Source organism: Marmota monax, unplaced genomic scaffold (assembly GCF_021218885.2).
Source record: "Marmota monax isolate L192 unplaced genomic scaffold, Marmota_monax_Labrador192_F-V1.1 WCK01_AAM20220418_F8-fsc00046, whole genome shotgun sequence".
Taxonomy (NCBI): domain Eukaryota; kingdom Metazoa; phylum Chordata; class Mammalia; order Rodentia; family Sciuridae; genus Marmota; species Marmota monax.
The window spans coordinates 2,849,807-2,865,933 of NW_026692486.1; the positions used below are offsets into that span (position 1 = coordinate 2,849,807).

The following is a 16,127-nucleotide window of genomic DNA, read 5'->3' on the forward strand; positions in this document are numbered from 1 at the left end:
CAAAGCTTCTCAGTATCAAGAATATTCACAATTCTCTAATCCCCAAAACCACTTTGGAGCTCTTCTTATGACAATGGTCATATTTTAAATGTCAGTCCAATTATAATACATCATACAATGTGGTGAAAGGCAATTCAAGTTATCAAGTGAATAACAGCTGAGCCCTGTTGTTTCTCTAAGTGTACTACTAGGATTCTACAACCTGTCTACTTCAACAGAATCTGATATTAACTTTAAAAACCTTCCCTAAATTGTAAGGTAAAAAATTGATTCATCTGTAACTGTCCCCTTCCTCGTTAAAAACAATGGCTTCCGTATCATTTTTTTTCTCTAAAGTACTTCTACTGGTAAAACAAATAAAAATTGTGGGGCATGTGCCTATGTATACCCACTTATAAATTATTCTACTGTACTTAAATACATTATACATTATTAACATATAGAAAAAAAAACCTGTAAGAATGAGAAAAAACATACAAATCACATTTTCTTCCTATCTCCCAGATTACCTCAACCATACACTAGTAGGCACATAATCCCTTCACAATTTGTTTTTATATTTTTATTGTGGAAAAATTTACATAATATAAAATTTACCATTTTAACGATTTCAAATGAAGAGTACAATTCCATGGCATTTAGTACATTTACAATGTTGTAGAACTATCTAGTTCCAAAACATTTTCATCATCCGAAAAGGTAACCCTATACTGACTAAACAACCTCTTTTCATTCTCTGCCTAATCTGCAGCCCCTGTAAACCATTATCTGCTTTCTATCTTTATAAATGTCTATTCTGGTTATTTCATACATATATAATCATATGACCTATTGTGTCTCAATTTTTTCATTAATATTGTGTTCTAGATTCATACATGTTATAACATGTAGGGTACCTTACTTCATTTTATGGCTGAATAATATTTCATTATACAAATAATATTTATTTTGTGTATCCATTCATCAGTTAATGGACATTGATTTATTTCCACCTTTGACTACTGCGAATTGTGCTACTAGGAACACATGTGCACAAGTTTTTGTTTAAAAGCCTATTTTTAATTCTTTGGTATATATATTTAAAAATGGAATTCTTAGGGCATAAGGAATTCTACCCTTGATTTATTAAGGGATCACTACACAAGAGGTACACTATTGTGCATGCCTGTGAGCAATACATAAGAGTCTCATATCCTTTTTTATAGACAACTAACTGATCAAGATCATAATTTGATAAAAAAAAGAATCATAATTTGACTCAAAGATCAAATGGTCCATAATGGTCCTGTTTTGGCAATCTACATTGCCCATTAATCTTTTTAATTTTGTTTCTTTTTTCAATAACCCTAACCCTAACAATTGATAACCTTACCCAGGATGGATACTTAATCTACAGGAACTAATCGTGCTTAGTCAACAACCAGGTTCCCTTTAGAGAATGTCAAGAGGCTCCTGGAATGAAAGGGCATACAAATAGACTTGGTACTATGACAAGCACTATAGGATCTCAATGTTATCTGCAAATGAAGTTACCAGAAAAAGGAGGAGGAATGTGTGCAAAATAAATAATAAATGAAAATCTCTCTCTCTCTCTCTCTATATATATATACACACACACACACTGGCAGGTTACAATTGCATGAGGCTTGGACTACACTCTATGTTCTGACCTTGAATGCTTATATATTTAAATACAGCATGCCCCATTAATATGAAGAATTATTACACATTAATGAAAAAATAAAATCCATTTTGCTTGGGCTACCCACAAACTTACTAAAACAAGCTTTGACTACCTTAACTATGTTTATTTTCCTTGCTGGTTTTAAATAGCTTAGAGATTCCTTTCTAGTTGCTGAAAATGAATACCTTCCACAGGAAATTTTAAAAGAATCTGTCAGTATATTTAAATTACATTTTCAGAGCTATCCACCTCCTGAAGACTAGGATTCTTATGGGAACAGAGCCTGAAATAGGACCTTTCAATCTGTCCCTAGTGTTTGCTTTTCTACACCAATGCAACAAAATTACTGACTATTCTCTTAAAACAGGAAGCTGAATCCAACAATATTGTGGATAAGTTACTATAAAAGTTTCATATTAATCAAGAAAAAATCCTGACCACCAGTCAGATCAAGATTCACATACTTTCTCCACTCCAGAATTTTAGAGCACTCATTCTGTGAAACATCTAAAACACTCACCTCCTATTTTGGTATTGGAAATACACCAGTTTCATGTAATAGAGCCAAGTTAGTAATTACTGATTATAAATTAATAGTGTAACAAGCAATATAGCCACACTGTTATCTATTAAACCCTGTGTGTGCTGTTTTTCATAGTAACTCCAAAGGTACAAAATGTCTTTTACATTTCACAGTAAATCTAATCAAAATTAAGAGTTCACACAGAGAAAGTTGAGTACTATCCTCTAAATAAAAATCATTACCATGCATTAAAAAGGCATTTACTTTCTTTCAAGTCCTTCAAATCAATAAAGACAGCCTCAACCGAATTCTTACTATTCTGTAAGCTTTTTAAATGTATTGCAAATTCTAAGACTATAAAAATACATTAACAAACATAAATACATTTTACAATATAATGATTTCTTTGGGGTTTGATATTAACAACTGAACTTAAATTTCTTATATTGCCATAACAAAACTTTACTATTAAGTAACATACCTCAGACAACCCACCCCTAAATATGAGACTCCCCCATACCTTTCTCCATACCTAAGTTTAATGAACTATGTGAATCATTATACAGCTTACTCATCTTTTATTTTGGAAGATTTAAAGCCCAGATTTTTTCAAATTAAAAAAATCATCATAAACACTATATAAGTTCAGAATCTTGAAGGTCAAACCAATAGTATTATAAAGCTTCTACTATGAGAAGCATGCTATATGTTTCAAAGGAGGATAAGGCTTCAAATTTCCCCACTGATCCATTACCCAACTAGAAAGACATATTCCCTCAAAAAGTGTGAGGTCTATTGGACACATTCAGTCAATTATAATTTCCTATGAGAGACCACACAAAAAATTAAATAATCAGTCTGGGAAAGAAAAGAAAGATTTCTCAGAAAATATGTCTAAATTGAGATGCTCCTTTCCCTTTGTAGACAAAGAGCAATAACTAGGGGAATGTGATAAAGTAGACCAGAGCGGGCAATTAGGCACATGAGAAGGTCCCAAGTAAAAGAACAATATTCTAAAAAATAAATAAATAAAACAAGAAATTAAGCTTTAGTCTGGTTAGAATGTAGGGTGAGAGGCAGACAGTGAAAGAATGTTTAAAAATGCAATAAAACTGGGCATATGAACACCTATAATTCCAGCTACCTGGGAGGCTGAGGCAGGAGGACCACAAGTTTAAAATCAGACTGGGCAGTGCCACAGGTGATGACAAATGCCTGTAATCCCGGCAGCTGGAGGGTGAAGGCAGAAGTTCAAAGCTAGCCTCGGCAACTTAGTGAGGCCCTAAAGCAACTTAGAGAGACCTTGTCTTTAAATAAAATATTAAAAATGGTTAGAGATATGGTTCAGCAGTTATGATATGGCTCAGATTGAATTACCAGGATCCAATTCCTGGTAGAAAAACAAAACAAAACAAACAAAATCGGCCTGTGCAACTTTGTGAGAACTTGTCTGAAAATAAAAAATAAACAGGGCTGGGGATATAGCTCAGTGGTAGAGAACCCCTGGGATCAATCCCCAGTACAACCAAAAATAAGGAGGGGGGGGTCATGCAATGATTCATTTTAAAGAGAAGATTTTATTCTAAGACATTTACTTCAGTTAAAATATAGGAATCCTTTGGGAAAGTAGTCAACAAGCACCTCAGAAAGCAGATAAGAAAGCATTTACAATAATCAATAAAGAAAGGATAGTGATCTAAATTTAAGAAAAGGAAATGGAGCTGAATCAATAAACCTGGTGGGACAGGGGGTTGAAAGAATACTTCTTTTGTCTTGACTGCCAATTTAAGGAAAATGTGCTATATATTGAGTGTGGGTGTGCAGGAAGCAATGATAAATACATTATCCATTACAAATACACTGGTATTGCATGACATCGAAATGGTCCATCCAGTTCATGGTCTGATGTTTGAGAATAATCTGTGGTAGGAATATACACTTGGAAACCCGTCAGCATATGGGCGGTCATTTAAGCCTCAACTTCAAGTCAGTGAGAACATCCAGAGAAAAGCATGCAAAGTTAGAAGAAAGCCAGTAACTGAAACCTAAGCAGTATCAAAAGTGAGAAGGGCAAAGAAAAAAGTAAATTCAAATTCATGTATAAAGCACACTAACTAGAATTACAGAAATCAAAGAGCGGCAACATACATTTATATAGAGAAAATTTACAATAACAAAGTTAAAAGTATTTGCTCAGCATTATACTGACAGCTAAAAATAGTAAATGGAAGGGATTGGACTGCTCTACAAATCTGATCCAATTGTTTTGCCTTTGTAAATAATTTAAAAATAAAACTGAAATACATAATCTAGATTTAAATGAGATAGCATCCTAAAAATGAAGACATTATGTTGTTAGGATTGATACTTTCAAAAGAACACTATATATGTCATAAAATATGTTTCATTTTAACTTGGTTCTTGATGTACACATGTATATTCTGAAATGTTCATTAAGAAACTGTTTCAAATAGAACAGTAATTACCAGGGGCCAGGGACCTAAAGCACTAGAAGGTATGGAAAGAAGACAATGTAGACAGGATGCAGTTGGACAAGAGTAACTTCTCTACAGTTCTATATCACAGTAGGGTTCACAGTAGGGTAACTATGTCTGACAAAAACTATATAATTCAAAATAGCTAGTAGAGAAAAATTTTTAATGTTTTCAACACTATGAAGTAAGTATTTGAAGTAATGAATATACCAAGTACTCTGATATGTTCCTTATTCACAGTATACATGTATTGAAATATCACACTGTACCAATAAATATGTACACGTACATGTCCATTAAAAAGGAAGCCAGGTGTGGTGGCACACACCTGTAATCCCAGCAACTTTGGGAGGCTGAGTCAGGAGCATTGCAAGTTCAAAGCCAGCCTCAGCAAAGCGAGGTGCAAAGCAACTCAGTGAGATCCTATTTCCAAATAAAATACAAAATAGGGCTGGGAATGTGGTTCAGTGGCCGAGTGCCCAAGTTCAGTCCCCTAGTACCTCCACCACTAAAAAAACAAAAAGGAAAAAAAAAAAGAGCTCAGTGTGATGGCACATGCCCTATCCCAGCTAACTCTGAAGGCTGAGGCCAGGAGGATTTTGAGTCCAAAGCCAGCTAGTCAACTTAGCAATACCCTATGTCAAAATAAAAAATAAAAGGGCTAGAGATGTAGCTCAGTGGTAGAGTACTTGCCTAAAATGAATGAGGCTCTAGGTTCAATTCCTAATATTTATAAATGAATGAGTGAATGAATAAATAGATATACTTCAGTTTAGGCAGTAATATTTTTAATCTCACTTGCTACCCTCATTACCAGTAAACTGTTGGCATGAACCTTTCTCTCCAACTAGAAGTTTAAACATACAATTGTCTTATGCTCTTATATTTTGTGAACCTTTATTTAAAAATATATGACTGTATTAAAAAAAGAGGAATGATAATGTAGAACAAATGGAAAGTAGCAAAGAGAAAAGATGAATCAACTTTTCCCACTTAAATGGTAACAACTGCAGTACCAGGGAAAAGTTAATTTTTTCAAAATACTCTACATAGTTTTTATTTAAAAAGAAAATCATTTACCAGAAACTGGACTAAATTGTTAAGTAATATAATATAGCTTTCTGAAATTATATAGCAAATATGGCCTAGCAAAAAGTCCTGAAGAACCCATGAAAAAATACATTACTCCTTAATCTCTTGGGATGACATTTTGGAACCTAGTAAACACTGTTTCATATTTTCTTTTGAGTCATTTTCTCTTTCACTCTTTCTCATCAAGCCATATCTCAACCAGTACACCAGTTTTACTTCTGCTGCAACCAGAGCAACACCTGATCAACATTAACTAAAAAAATTTAAAGTTGACTTCATGTTTTTAAATTAAAATTCCTTTTATTCCAGTTCTTCTGACTTCAACTTCTTTATACGACAGTTGTTCAAATGAATTTTTAAGGTATAAACAAAAGTTAGCCTTCAATGTCACAGGTGTGTCAACAACAACAAAAAATTTTCCAGGGCTGAGAATATAACTCAGAGCACTTACTTAGAGGTCCTAGGCTTGATTAATAATTATAGTTGTTATTACCACCACCTGGTCAAACTGCAGGCTGGGAGAACAGTATAATAGGAAGGAAACATACCTAGTATATATTAAAATTAAAGAGTGCCAGGTGTGGTGGCGCAACTCCAAAGGCTGAGATAGGGAGATCTCAAGTTGAAGTTCAACCTGGGCAACTTAGTGAGACCTTGTCTCAAAACAAAATAAAAAAGGCTACAGATATAGCTCAGAGGTAGAGTGGCCCTGAATTTGATAACCACAAATCACTACCACAACCCCCAAGTAATTCAGACACATCTTCTTGCAGTAATGACAGAAAGTCTGAAACCAAATGATTTTCCTGTTCTATACAACTAGAAAACTGGAGAAAATACAGAAATAACTATTTTCTGATATTGGGCAACAAATAAGTTCACAAATGTGATCTGTGAGAGGGAAGAAATAAATGAGAAAGGTCTACGATTACCCTTATTTTCCACTTGGAAAGATACTTGGTACTAAGGAACAATAAGATGTCTTGCACAGACAGAAAACAGTTTGGGGAAGCTGAAGCAGCTAGAATATGTGGGACAGAGCACCAAAGAAGAAGAAATAACAAAGAAAAAGACAGCACAGAATCTGCATAGAGCCTTTGGCTGAATACAAAGATCCATGCACATAAAATGAAACTTCACAGACCAAACAAAGAATAATTATGATGGAGCTATATACCAAACAACTAGAAGCCTTCAACCAGCCAGAATTAAGACTCTTCATATAACACTCAGAAAAGTCATGACATAAAAATAAGGTAAGGCTAAATGAGTCCTAGAGTAAATCTCCCCCAACAAAGCTAAAAGCATAAGCCTAACAGAACCAAGCTTATTCCCAAATAAATGACCTGTCGGAAAAAATGTCAACATTTTTTAAAGAGAATAAAATCCAGCCAGTTGGATCCAGGAGGCTGAGGCAGGAGGATTGCAAGTCCAAGGCCAGCCTCAGTAATTTAGCAAGGCCATGTCTTAAAAAAATATGGGGGGGGGGGGGGGCTGAGGCTGCAGAGGAGTGATAAAGTATCTTTGGGTTCAATTCCCAAAAGAAAAAAAAGAAATCTAGACCCTCAACAACACATTCATGGTGTCTATTGTCCAACACAAGATTACCAGACAATTGAAAATTAAATCACAATATACTACAGAAAATGTTACCAACTAGCTACACACGGTGGCACACACCTATAATCTCAGCAAGTCAGGGGGGCTAAACAACAAGATGGTAAGTTTGAGGCCAGCTTCAGTAACTTAGTGAGACCCTACCTCAAAAATAAAAATAAAAAGGGCTGGGGGTGTATTTCAGTAATAAAGTACCCTCGGGTTCAATCCCTGACACAAAAGAAAGGAAAAGGGGGGAAAAAAAAGAAAACCCTGCCTACTAAGAAGACCTTGAACAAATTATTACTCAGTCTTCTCTGGCCACTTGCAGCATTTCCCTATGTTAAAGTCAGAGATTTAAGAGGCAGAAGCAGCCTTCCATAATAATAACTTTAAAAAAAAAAAGTAAGTAAACAAAGATCCCACTAAAAAGTAAGACAAAGAAGAATAAGTTGTCACAAGACAGATCTTTCCATTTGTAACTACTACACATTATGCATCTAATGACCCAAATCATCATAAAAATAGTATATATGGAATACACTAGTTACTAATATATAATAAATACAACATTTTTGAGCCTGCTTATGAAATTGAAAATACACACACACACACACTGGTTTTTACCCCCAGTTTCTAACACAGAATTCCCAAGATCCATAATTTCCTGACTGAAAGGAGTGACTAACAAAGAACTCCAAATCCTTTAGAACTTTCTTGGTAATAAGAGCAACTTTTGTCCTAATAAAGTGACTCTTGGCGGGCTCCTGGCAAGACCAAACCATGATTAGAAATCTGGAACTTTCAGTCTCAAATTTGTCCTCTGGGTAGGCAAAAAAAAGTTAGAAATTGATTATTAGGCTCCATAAAAGACAGCATTTGGAGGACTTCTAGGTTGGTGAACAAACCTAGGGGATGTGAGGGTGTCGCATCCAAACTCCACAGTGAAATAAAGCTCCCATACTTAGGACCAGATTTTGCCTTGCCTCATGTATCTCTTATCTATTTTAAAATATTCTTTGTAGTCAGGCATGGTGGTGCATGCCTATAACCCCCTAGATGGTAAGTTTGAGGCCAGCTTCAGTAACTTAGTGAGACCCTACCTCAAAAATAAAAATATTTATTTTTAAATATATTTAATATTTAAATTAGCTAGGGAGGCTGAGGCAGGAGGATCCACACTTCAGAGTCAGCCTCGGCAAAAGCAAGGTGCTAAGAAACTCAGGATGACCCTATCTCTAAATAAAAAATACAAAATAGGGCTGGGGATGTGGCTCAGTGGTTGAGTGCCCCTGAATTCAATCCCTGGTAAAAAAAAAAAAAAAAAAAAAAAAAAAAAAAAACTCTTTGTTATTAATCAGCAATAAATAAAATGTATTCCTGTGCTCTATGAGCTGCTCTAGTCCAGGGTAACCTGATTTTAAAGCCAAGTCAGACAGAAATTATGGGTAACCTAAGGACCTGTTAATAATTGGTGTCTAAAATATAGAGCAACCTAGTGGACTGAGGCCCCAACATGTAGGTCAGCATTAACTCCAATTATTGTTAAGAAATTTAACTGGAACTATAGGATATTCAGTAGTCAGAGAATTGGTCTAAAAGGGAAAAATCGTCTATATATCTGGTCAGAGAAGTGTTGAGTATAAAGATAGCTGATTTTTCCTATATATTTTCCTATATATTCATCTGCTGTCAGAAGAAGTACTAAACATGATGTAAGTATAGAAGGCAAAATAGTGGGTTGTTTCCATTATACTACTTAATACAAAATAGGGCTGAGGATGACTCAGTGGTTGAGTGTCCCCCAGTACCAATACAAAACAAAACAAAAAAAACAGAAACTGTTCAGTGTATCAGCAAAATCATGAGACACAATTCTGACATAGTTGGTTATTCTGATTCAAAGAAAACTAAAAGCAATCAATTAAAGAGTTACTATATGAAAGTATCATGACAGTGCAAGTGACTAGTGAAAAGTAAACACAAATGAAGAAAAGAAAATAATAAGAAGCCACAGAAAAAAAAATATAAAAAGAAAATAGCCAAAAAAAACTGTAATTGAAGGGGCAATTCTGGCAGAGAATTGAAGAGAAGAGAATTGGCAGAGAAGTAACACTACAAAATCTCTGTCAATGAAGATGGTCCTCAATCAAGAAAAGGTTAAATTATACTTCAGTACAAATATATTTGGATTACAACAAAGAATCACTTTTAGAAATAACTCATATTAGTTGAAATAAAAGATGCTGGCATTCAAAGGAAAAGGCAAAGAATTCACAGAATGTTTGAGTATTCAATGGTTTATCCCTTTTAAATGAAAAATTTTATACTTAAGGCAGCTACCTCCCTCCTCCCATTAATCTTTGTGCCAAATAACTTGAGCTGAATCTTGCTATTCTATAATTTTCTCCAATGAGTTGAGAAAGTTATGAGTCTACTCTAGTAACCTCTGACTTTAGTATAACTACTGCATTCTAAAATTCCCCAGAATATTCTTCTCAAGTTAGCCAAACCCTTTATTTGAAGCTAAGGTATGGGTTATAGTTTTTTTAATTTTCCCACTTTTGTTCTTTACAGACCCACTACCAAGATATTCTTTAAAACAGTGAATATGAAAGTTATTTCATTCAATAAATAAAGCAGGTTACTTACCTATAATGCTGACTCTCTGACAGATAAAAACCAGATCATCATGACTAATTAGAGTCTAACCATTGGATAAAGAATTCTTGAAAACTGAGTCCAAGATCTGCTCAATGAGGATTCTCAACCCTGAAACCCAAAAGTCCATGGAGGAAGTCCTCACTGGATGACGTACGTAAATATAGCTCAGACCAGGAATTAGAAGACAGAAGTTTGATCCTATTTCTTCCACTGATTTGATACTTTGCTCATTTTTGCACTACTGGGGATGTCCCAGGCATGCTAGGCAAGTACTCTATCACTGAGCTAAACCCTAGCCCTCAGTGAATATACCATGAATAACCTAAATTAATGAGTTAGGAAATGTGGATTGTATAATGCCACCTATCCTATGTCAAATGAGAAACTATATGAAATTGCTTCAATAATTTACAATATAGATGTAAAATTATCTGTGGCAGAATAATTCCTCTAGTGCTCTTTCTCTCTAAGGAAATCTATCCCTAGTGAATTTTCCTGAACCCTTAAAAGAAATTATTTTGACCAATAGCAAAAGTAGATTCTTAAAAAGCAAACTTATAAAAATTAGTATAAATTTTCTCTATTCAGGTTCTAAAATTGATGAAAATATCATAGCTCTCAACTAGTAAGTAAGCATGATACAACAGAAGGTCAATTTGTAATTATTTGGTGTTTATAAATGGCTGAAAAATAACATTCTCATCTGGAAACTATCTGAGTAATACACTTAGATAAGCAATAACTATCTTAAGACATTTGGATAAATTTATATAGTGGTACAAATGTTAGCAATCTGTTATCAATGAGTTAACTCTTTGCAAGGTCCTAACAATCTAGATAGAACCCCTATATTTGACTTTTCAATACTCTGAATTATTACAATACATACCAAAGACCCTTAACTGAAGCTATTCAAGGCCTTTCAAATAAAAATAACGTTGCACAATGAGAATTAAGTATCAAATGACCAAATCAAATTTTCATTTGAACACTTATTTTCTAGTGATTACCTTCTAAACTGAAAGAAAAGTTCTGAATATTAAAGCCCAGGACCGAAAATCTTCCATATCTGCACTTCCTAAAGCCGGAACTTCAAAACTCAAGAGATCCATTTCAGGGATTCTGATTCAAAATCAGCAAAAGGTCAATTCCCAAACAGAAAGAGCAACCACAGTTAGGTAAATGATCTCAGTCAAGTGAGCCCTCTAGGCCACAAAAGGAGTCACTAAGCATCATTTAACTTTCACAGAATCTGCCAACCTTGTAGATCAGAGAGCTTTGAGAGAAACTGTATTTCTTTTGATCATCTACTAAAATGATACACAGCTGGAATCTGCCACAAAAAGATTCTCTCTGGTCTCTTGCCACAGTTCTCCATTTTAATATATAAAAGCATAATATGGGCAAATGTGTTAAAGAGAGATAGCACATTAAAAGGCAACAAGGTAAGTACCCAGAGTATCTGCAGGTTCATTTTCCTGGCCCATACCCTAATTTACCATGTATTGGGTTTAAGATTAGACTCAACACACAGTATCTTTTCAAACATTTACAAGTCACAAAATAACCTTATATGTGATGGTCTTGCAAATGAGATGGATAAATTAAAGGCTGAATGCCAGGATAGGTGGCTGCTGGTTAAATGATCACTTAGAGGAAAATTTTTTATTTTAGCTGAGTAAAGTAGGGCTTCCTGCTTCTAGGCAAAAAATATCTTCTATTAACAAGCTATTTTTAAAATGGGCTATCAGGAAGTACTACTCATTCCCTTCTAGTAGAGACAATCATGGTTAGTCTGGACAGTGCTTGATTCTCAGTTTCAAAGTACAATTATCTAGAGAACTTTTCTAGCATAAGACTAAGGAAAAAAGAAATATTTGACAGGGTATGTATTAATGCATGTTTATTAAAATAAAATAATCCACTGACCCCAAATGCCTTAAAAAAAAAAAAAAAAAAAAAAACCCTAATGGCTTTTAACATTATAAACTTTTCAAACTGCCATAAACTTGAGACTTGAAAGCATGACACAGGTATCACATTGCTATTTAACAAGGGTAACTTGGGTAAAAAGAGCTAATATTATATCCAATTATCTCTGGGTTCTAGACAAAAAGCACAGAAATGGGAGTATGCAAGAGAAGAAAGGTACTTTAATGAAAGAAATTACCCTCTTTCAATTTTCCTAAATTCATCTCTAACCAATATGCTAATCATGATGCTATCTCTCCATCTTATTTGTCCCAATTTTCTTCCTTGAAAAAACAAAAGTTAAAAATGAAGTATCATATTGTACCATCTTCAAAATATTTGAAGCATGGCAAATAGGCAAGATTGAGTGATTGATTTTCCCCCCAAGGTTACCCAATAAAGTATTAATTTGAGAATACTGTCCAAAGTAACCAACATACAAATTCCAAAGGACTCTGCATATTTGAAGGAAGCCATGAAACCATATTGCTCTAATCTAAAGATGAACATGGATGAAGATGGAATATCACCTTTTGATATTAAAGACAATATCTTTAGGTAATTGTTTTATGGGAACACATTCTTTAGAATCATCATCAGGAAATCTCTTACAAAATACTACAGTGACTATTAATGGAAAAATATTTTCCAAGACCTACTGATGATCTACCAGCCAAGACTTAAGAGAAAGAAACAATGAAAATCAAATAATAAAACAAATAAAGTAACATTTTATACAATTGGGGATGTAGTTCCGTAGTAGAGCACTTGCCTAACATGTGCCAGCCCCTGGGTTTGATCCACAGAATAGAGAGGTTTGGGGGTGATAAACTTTAAGACAGGTGTGGTGGTGCACACCTACTTAGAAAGCTGAGGCAAAATGATCACTTGAGCCCACAAGTTTTAAAAGCAGTCTGTGCAACATAGCAAGACCCTGTGAGAAAAAATCATTTTTGGTACTTCCTCAACATATTTGTTTTGCATCCTTGTATTTGTAGATTAAACACCTCTACTTTTAAAAATCGATACTGTATATGAATAGTAATAACTTAATTCTTGTTTTTAAATTTTCATTTATACAATTATGATGTTTTTCTATCTCAAATTAGACTTCAAACATTTCAAATACATGAGATTCCTAACATTTTTTAAAAGTAAATTTATAAAACTCTCAAATAATATGAACTCTTCATTAAATCCAGTATTAAACATTATTTTAAAAGCAAACAAAAATTTTTTTCAAAAAAAGAAACCTACTAGGTAGGTCATCAAATTACCCTATACAAATCTGAATCATCTCTTAGGCATGGCCAAAAATGTATCATGTCCTATAACCAGGATTTGATACTTTGATCTGAACATAATGGAGTCTGGCAATTGTCACAACAAAAACACTAGAAAGGGTTCTCAATATCAAAGTATTTTTGCACAGCTAATACAATCTGATTATAAGTTTAAAAGCCTACCATTTAAAAATAAAGGTAATTAACTTATTAAATAAGCTTTTTACTGTTGTTGATCACAGTATTTATGATGAGCATTGTTTGTTATAGTTTCTTAGCTTCTTTTAGGATTATTAAGACAGAATTAACTCCAATTCACTTGTGTTACTTTCCAGAATACTTTAAAGTAATTCTAAGCAAAACTGTAAAAAATTTGGACATAGAATTCTTTATTTAGAAAAGTGTCTTTTTAAGTAAAGACTAAGAAGTGATGATATTTTGAAATAGTCTTCCCTTATATTTACTATTAGGAAAAGTTGTGTCAAACAATTTTATGTAAACTAGAGAACAGATACTAACTCTAGCTAATGAGCTAATTATAACATACTATTAACTGTCATGGTATTAACAGTAACATCTAATTTTCTAAGTCACAGAAATCAAAGATAATGCATAAAGCACAATTTTTAAAACCAAAATTTTAATTGGGATTTAAATGTAAGCAACTAAGATAAAAGGAGATTTCTAGCTTGCCAGATTTCCCATATCTGGATGATGTGTACACACACATTATTTGTTCTATACTATCCAAAGGAATAGATTATTACATAAAATTCTACAGCTATAAAACAAATTATATTGTGGTAAGTCAAGATGTTCCCATTTTATAAATTACCCTAAATGGTTTAAAACTTAAGAAAAAATAATAACACTATCATTCATGTTTCTACGTCTTTTCTTGTATATGTGAAATACCAGCAAAACTGTGTTGTCATAGGGAGGAGTAATAAACTTGAGTTTTAAAGTCTTCAGATTTTTTTTAAGAGTTAAAAATAATCATTATGCTAAACCAAAACTTTTAGTTAAAGCATTAATTTTATCTGTAATAAAAATGTACTATGAATAGAATGTATGAATAAATAGTGAAAACTGGGGGAATAATAAACAAAGCAGAATTCATGGTTACCATATTTACACATACTCTTTGTTGTGTTTCAGTGCCACATGATCTGATTCAAAGTAATAAACATCAGGATCATCATCTTCCTCTTCTGTAATGTGCTGATTGGCACTCTCTTTGGCAGATGGCAAATGTCCAACATTAAGTCTTGTCTCTGAGGGTTGCTTACTTAGTCCTTCACTTCCATAGTTTTGAGAGTCACAACATATAGCTTTTTCATTTTGAGAAATTTCATCAGGATTTGTGGGAGACTCACTTACATTATCACTAACAGGTGCATTTGTTTCATTGGAACTATGATTATTCTCCTCAAATTGTCCATTTTCTCTGCAAGGAGAACCATTTTTAGTGGGACTACCTCTGGTAGGGACCGCCCTTCGAGGTGAAGTTCGCAGGGTATAGCGATGTTCTTGAGGCTCTGATAAAGACATCATCTGAGATGAAACACAATCTAGAACAGAAGATGAATCTAGTTCTCCAGAGACTGGCATACTCTCAAGATTTGTGTCCAGGATGTTACTGGTGTTTTCATTACACTGCTCTTTTGAGGCACTGCTATCTCCCACCACATCTACTTCCTCCTCAGAATCCCTTAAAGATGACTGAATTTCAGAAATGGGGCCTGAAGCTGGCTCAGTAGTCAGCTGATTAACATGTTCCACAGGCAGGCAGGTAGTTAATATTTTGTGGTCCTCCAACTTGACCTGCACTTCTGAATTTGTGCAAGGCACGTTATGGTCTATATAACTGTCCTCCTTCCTACTATCAAGGAACATTGATGTTTTGGTTTCTGAATCCCCATTTTCAGCTAATGATTTTTCCTGCAACACATAGGAACCAGTGCTATTTTGTTTAGTGTTCCCATCGGGTTGACAGTCATCACAGTTTATAACAGCTGAATCACTGTCATCAACACCATTGACAGCCAAATAGCCTGTGATTTCTTCAACTACTGTAGAATTAAGTGGCCCTTCCTCATTGAGATTCACCTTTTTAATTTCCCCTTTCTCACAATCATCCAGTATAAGACATCGACAAGCTCGTTTAGTCCCTTGAAAATCTGCATCATTGTCCACTACTGTACTCCTCTGTTCTACTGACTCCTTGTCTGATTTTATAGGTGAATCTTCTTCTGAACTGTTGGGTGCTTCTGATCTAAGACAACGCTTAATTCTTTTTAAAACTGGTGATACAGGTTCTGTTTGCCTTCTCTCACAATTTTCTATGGCCTGCCTTTCTATGTTATCCTTTTCTGAAGAAGAAAGTCCTCTTTTCCTAGGGCTTACCCATGATTCTCGAGTACTTTGCTGTTTTAAATCAGTGGTTCTTCCATTATTGTTTCCTTTCTGAATTTGTACAGGCTCTGGTCTCTTCTTTGGTGATCTTGATCGCACTTGGGAATGAGAAGAGATTTCTTCAGGGTGAGCAATGCTACGATTCCTTAATGTTCTACCACAAAAAGATTCATCCAAGCCGTTTAACCCCACTGTTGATCTTGTAACACGAGTAGATCGGGAAGCAGCCATACTATGGCAAGTCCCTACAATACGGTCATCATGATCCACTCATTGGGAAACCTTCAAAAACGTAAACAAAATAATGAGAAAAAGGTAATAGTTAATATACCTAAAACAAAAGTTTATAAAGCCATAATTTTTTATTGTAAGTATAGCCAACATTAATAAATTATGAGACAAAA

The 16,127-nt window shown here is 34.2% G+C and overlaps 1 protein-coding gene across 7 annotated transcripts in view; it reads right to left on the reverse strand.

Moving 5' to 3' along the window:
• Zzz3 (zinc finger ZZ-type containing 3) overlaps positions 1 to 16,127 on the reverse strand; it is a 108,787-nt gene that overhangs the window by 43,954 nt on the left and 48,706 nt on the right. For 5 of the 7 annotated variants that reach the window (XM_046443169.2, XM_046443167.2, XM_046443168.2 and 2 more), the window contains one exon: positions 14,450 to 16,005. The exons of the other annotated variants lie outside the window; for them this stretch is intronic. In XM_046443169.2, coding sequence (XP_046299125.1) covers positions 14,450 to 15,954 — 1,505 coding nt within the window. In that variant the 5' untranslated portion in view covers positions 15,955 to 16,005. The remainder of the gene's footprint in view (positions 1 to 14,449; positions 16,006 to 16,127) is intronic. 7 annotated transcript variants of the gene reach the window in all.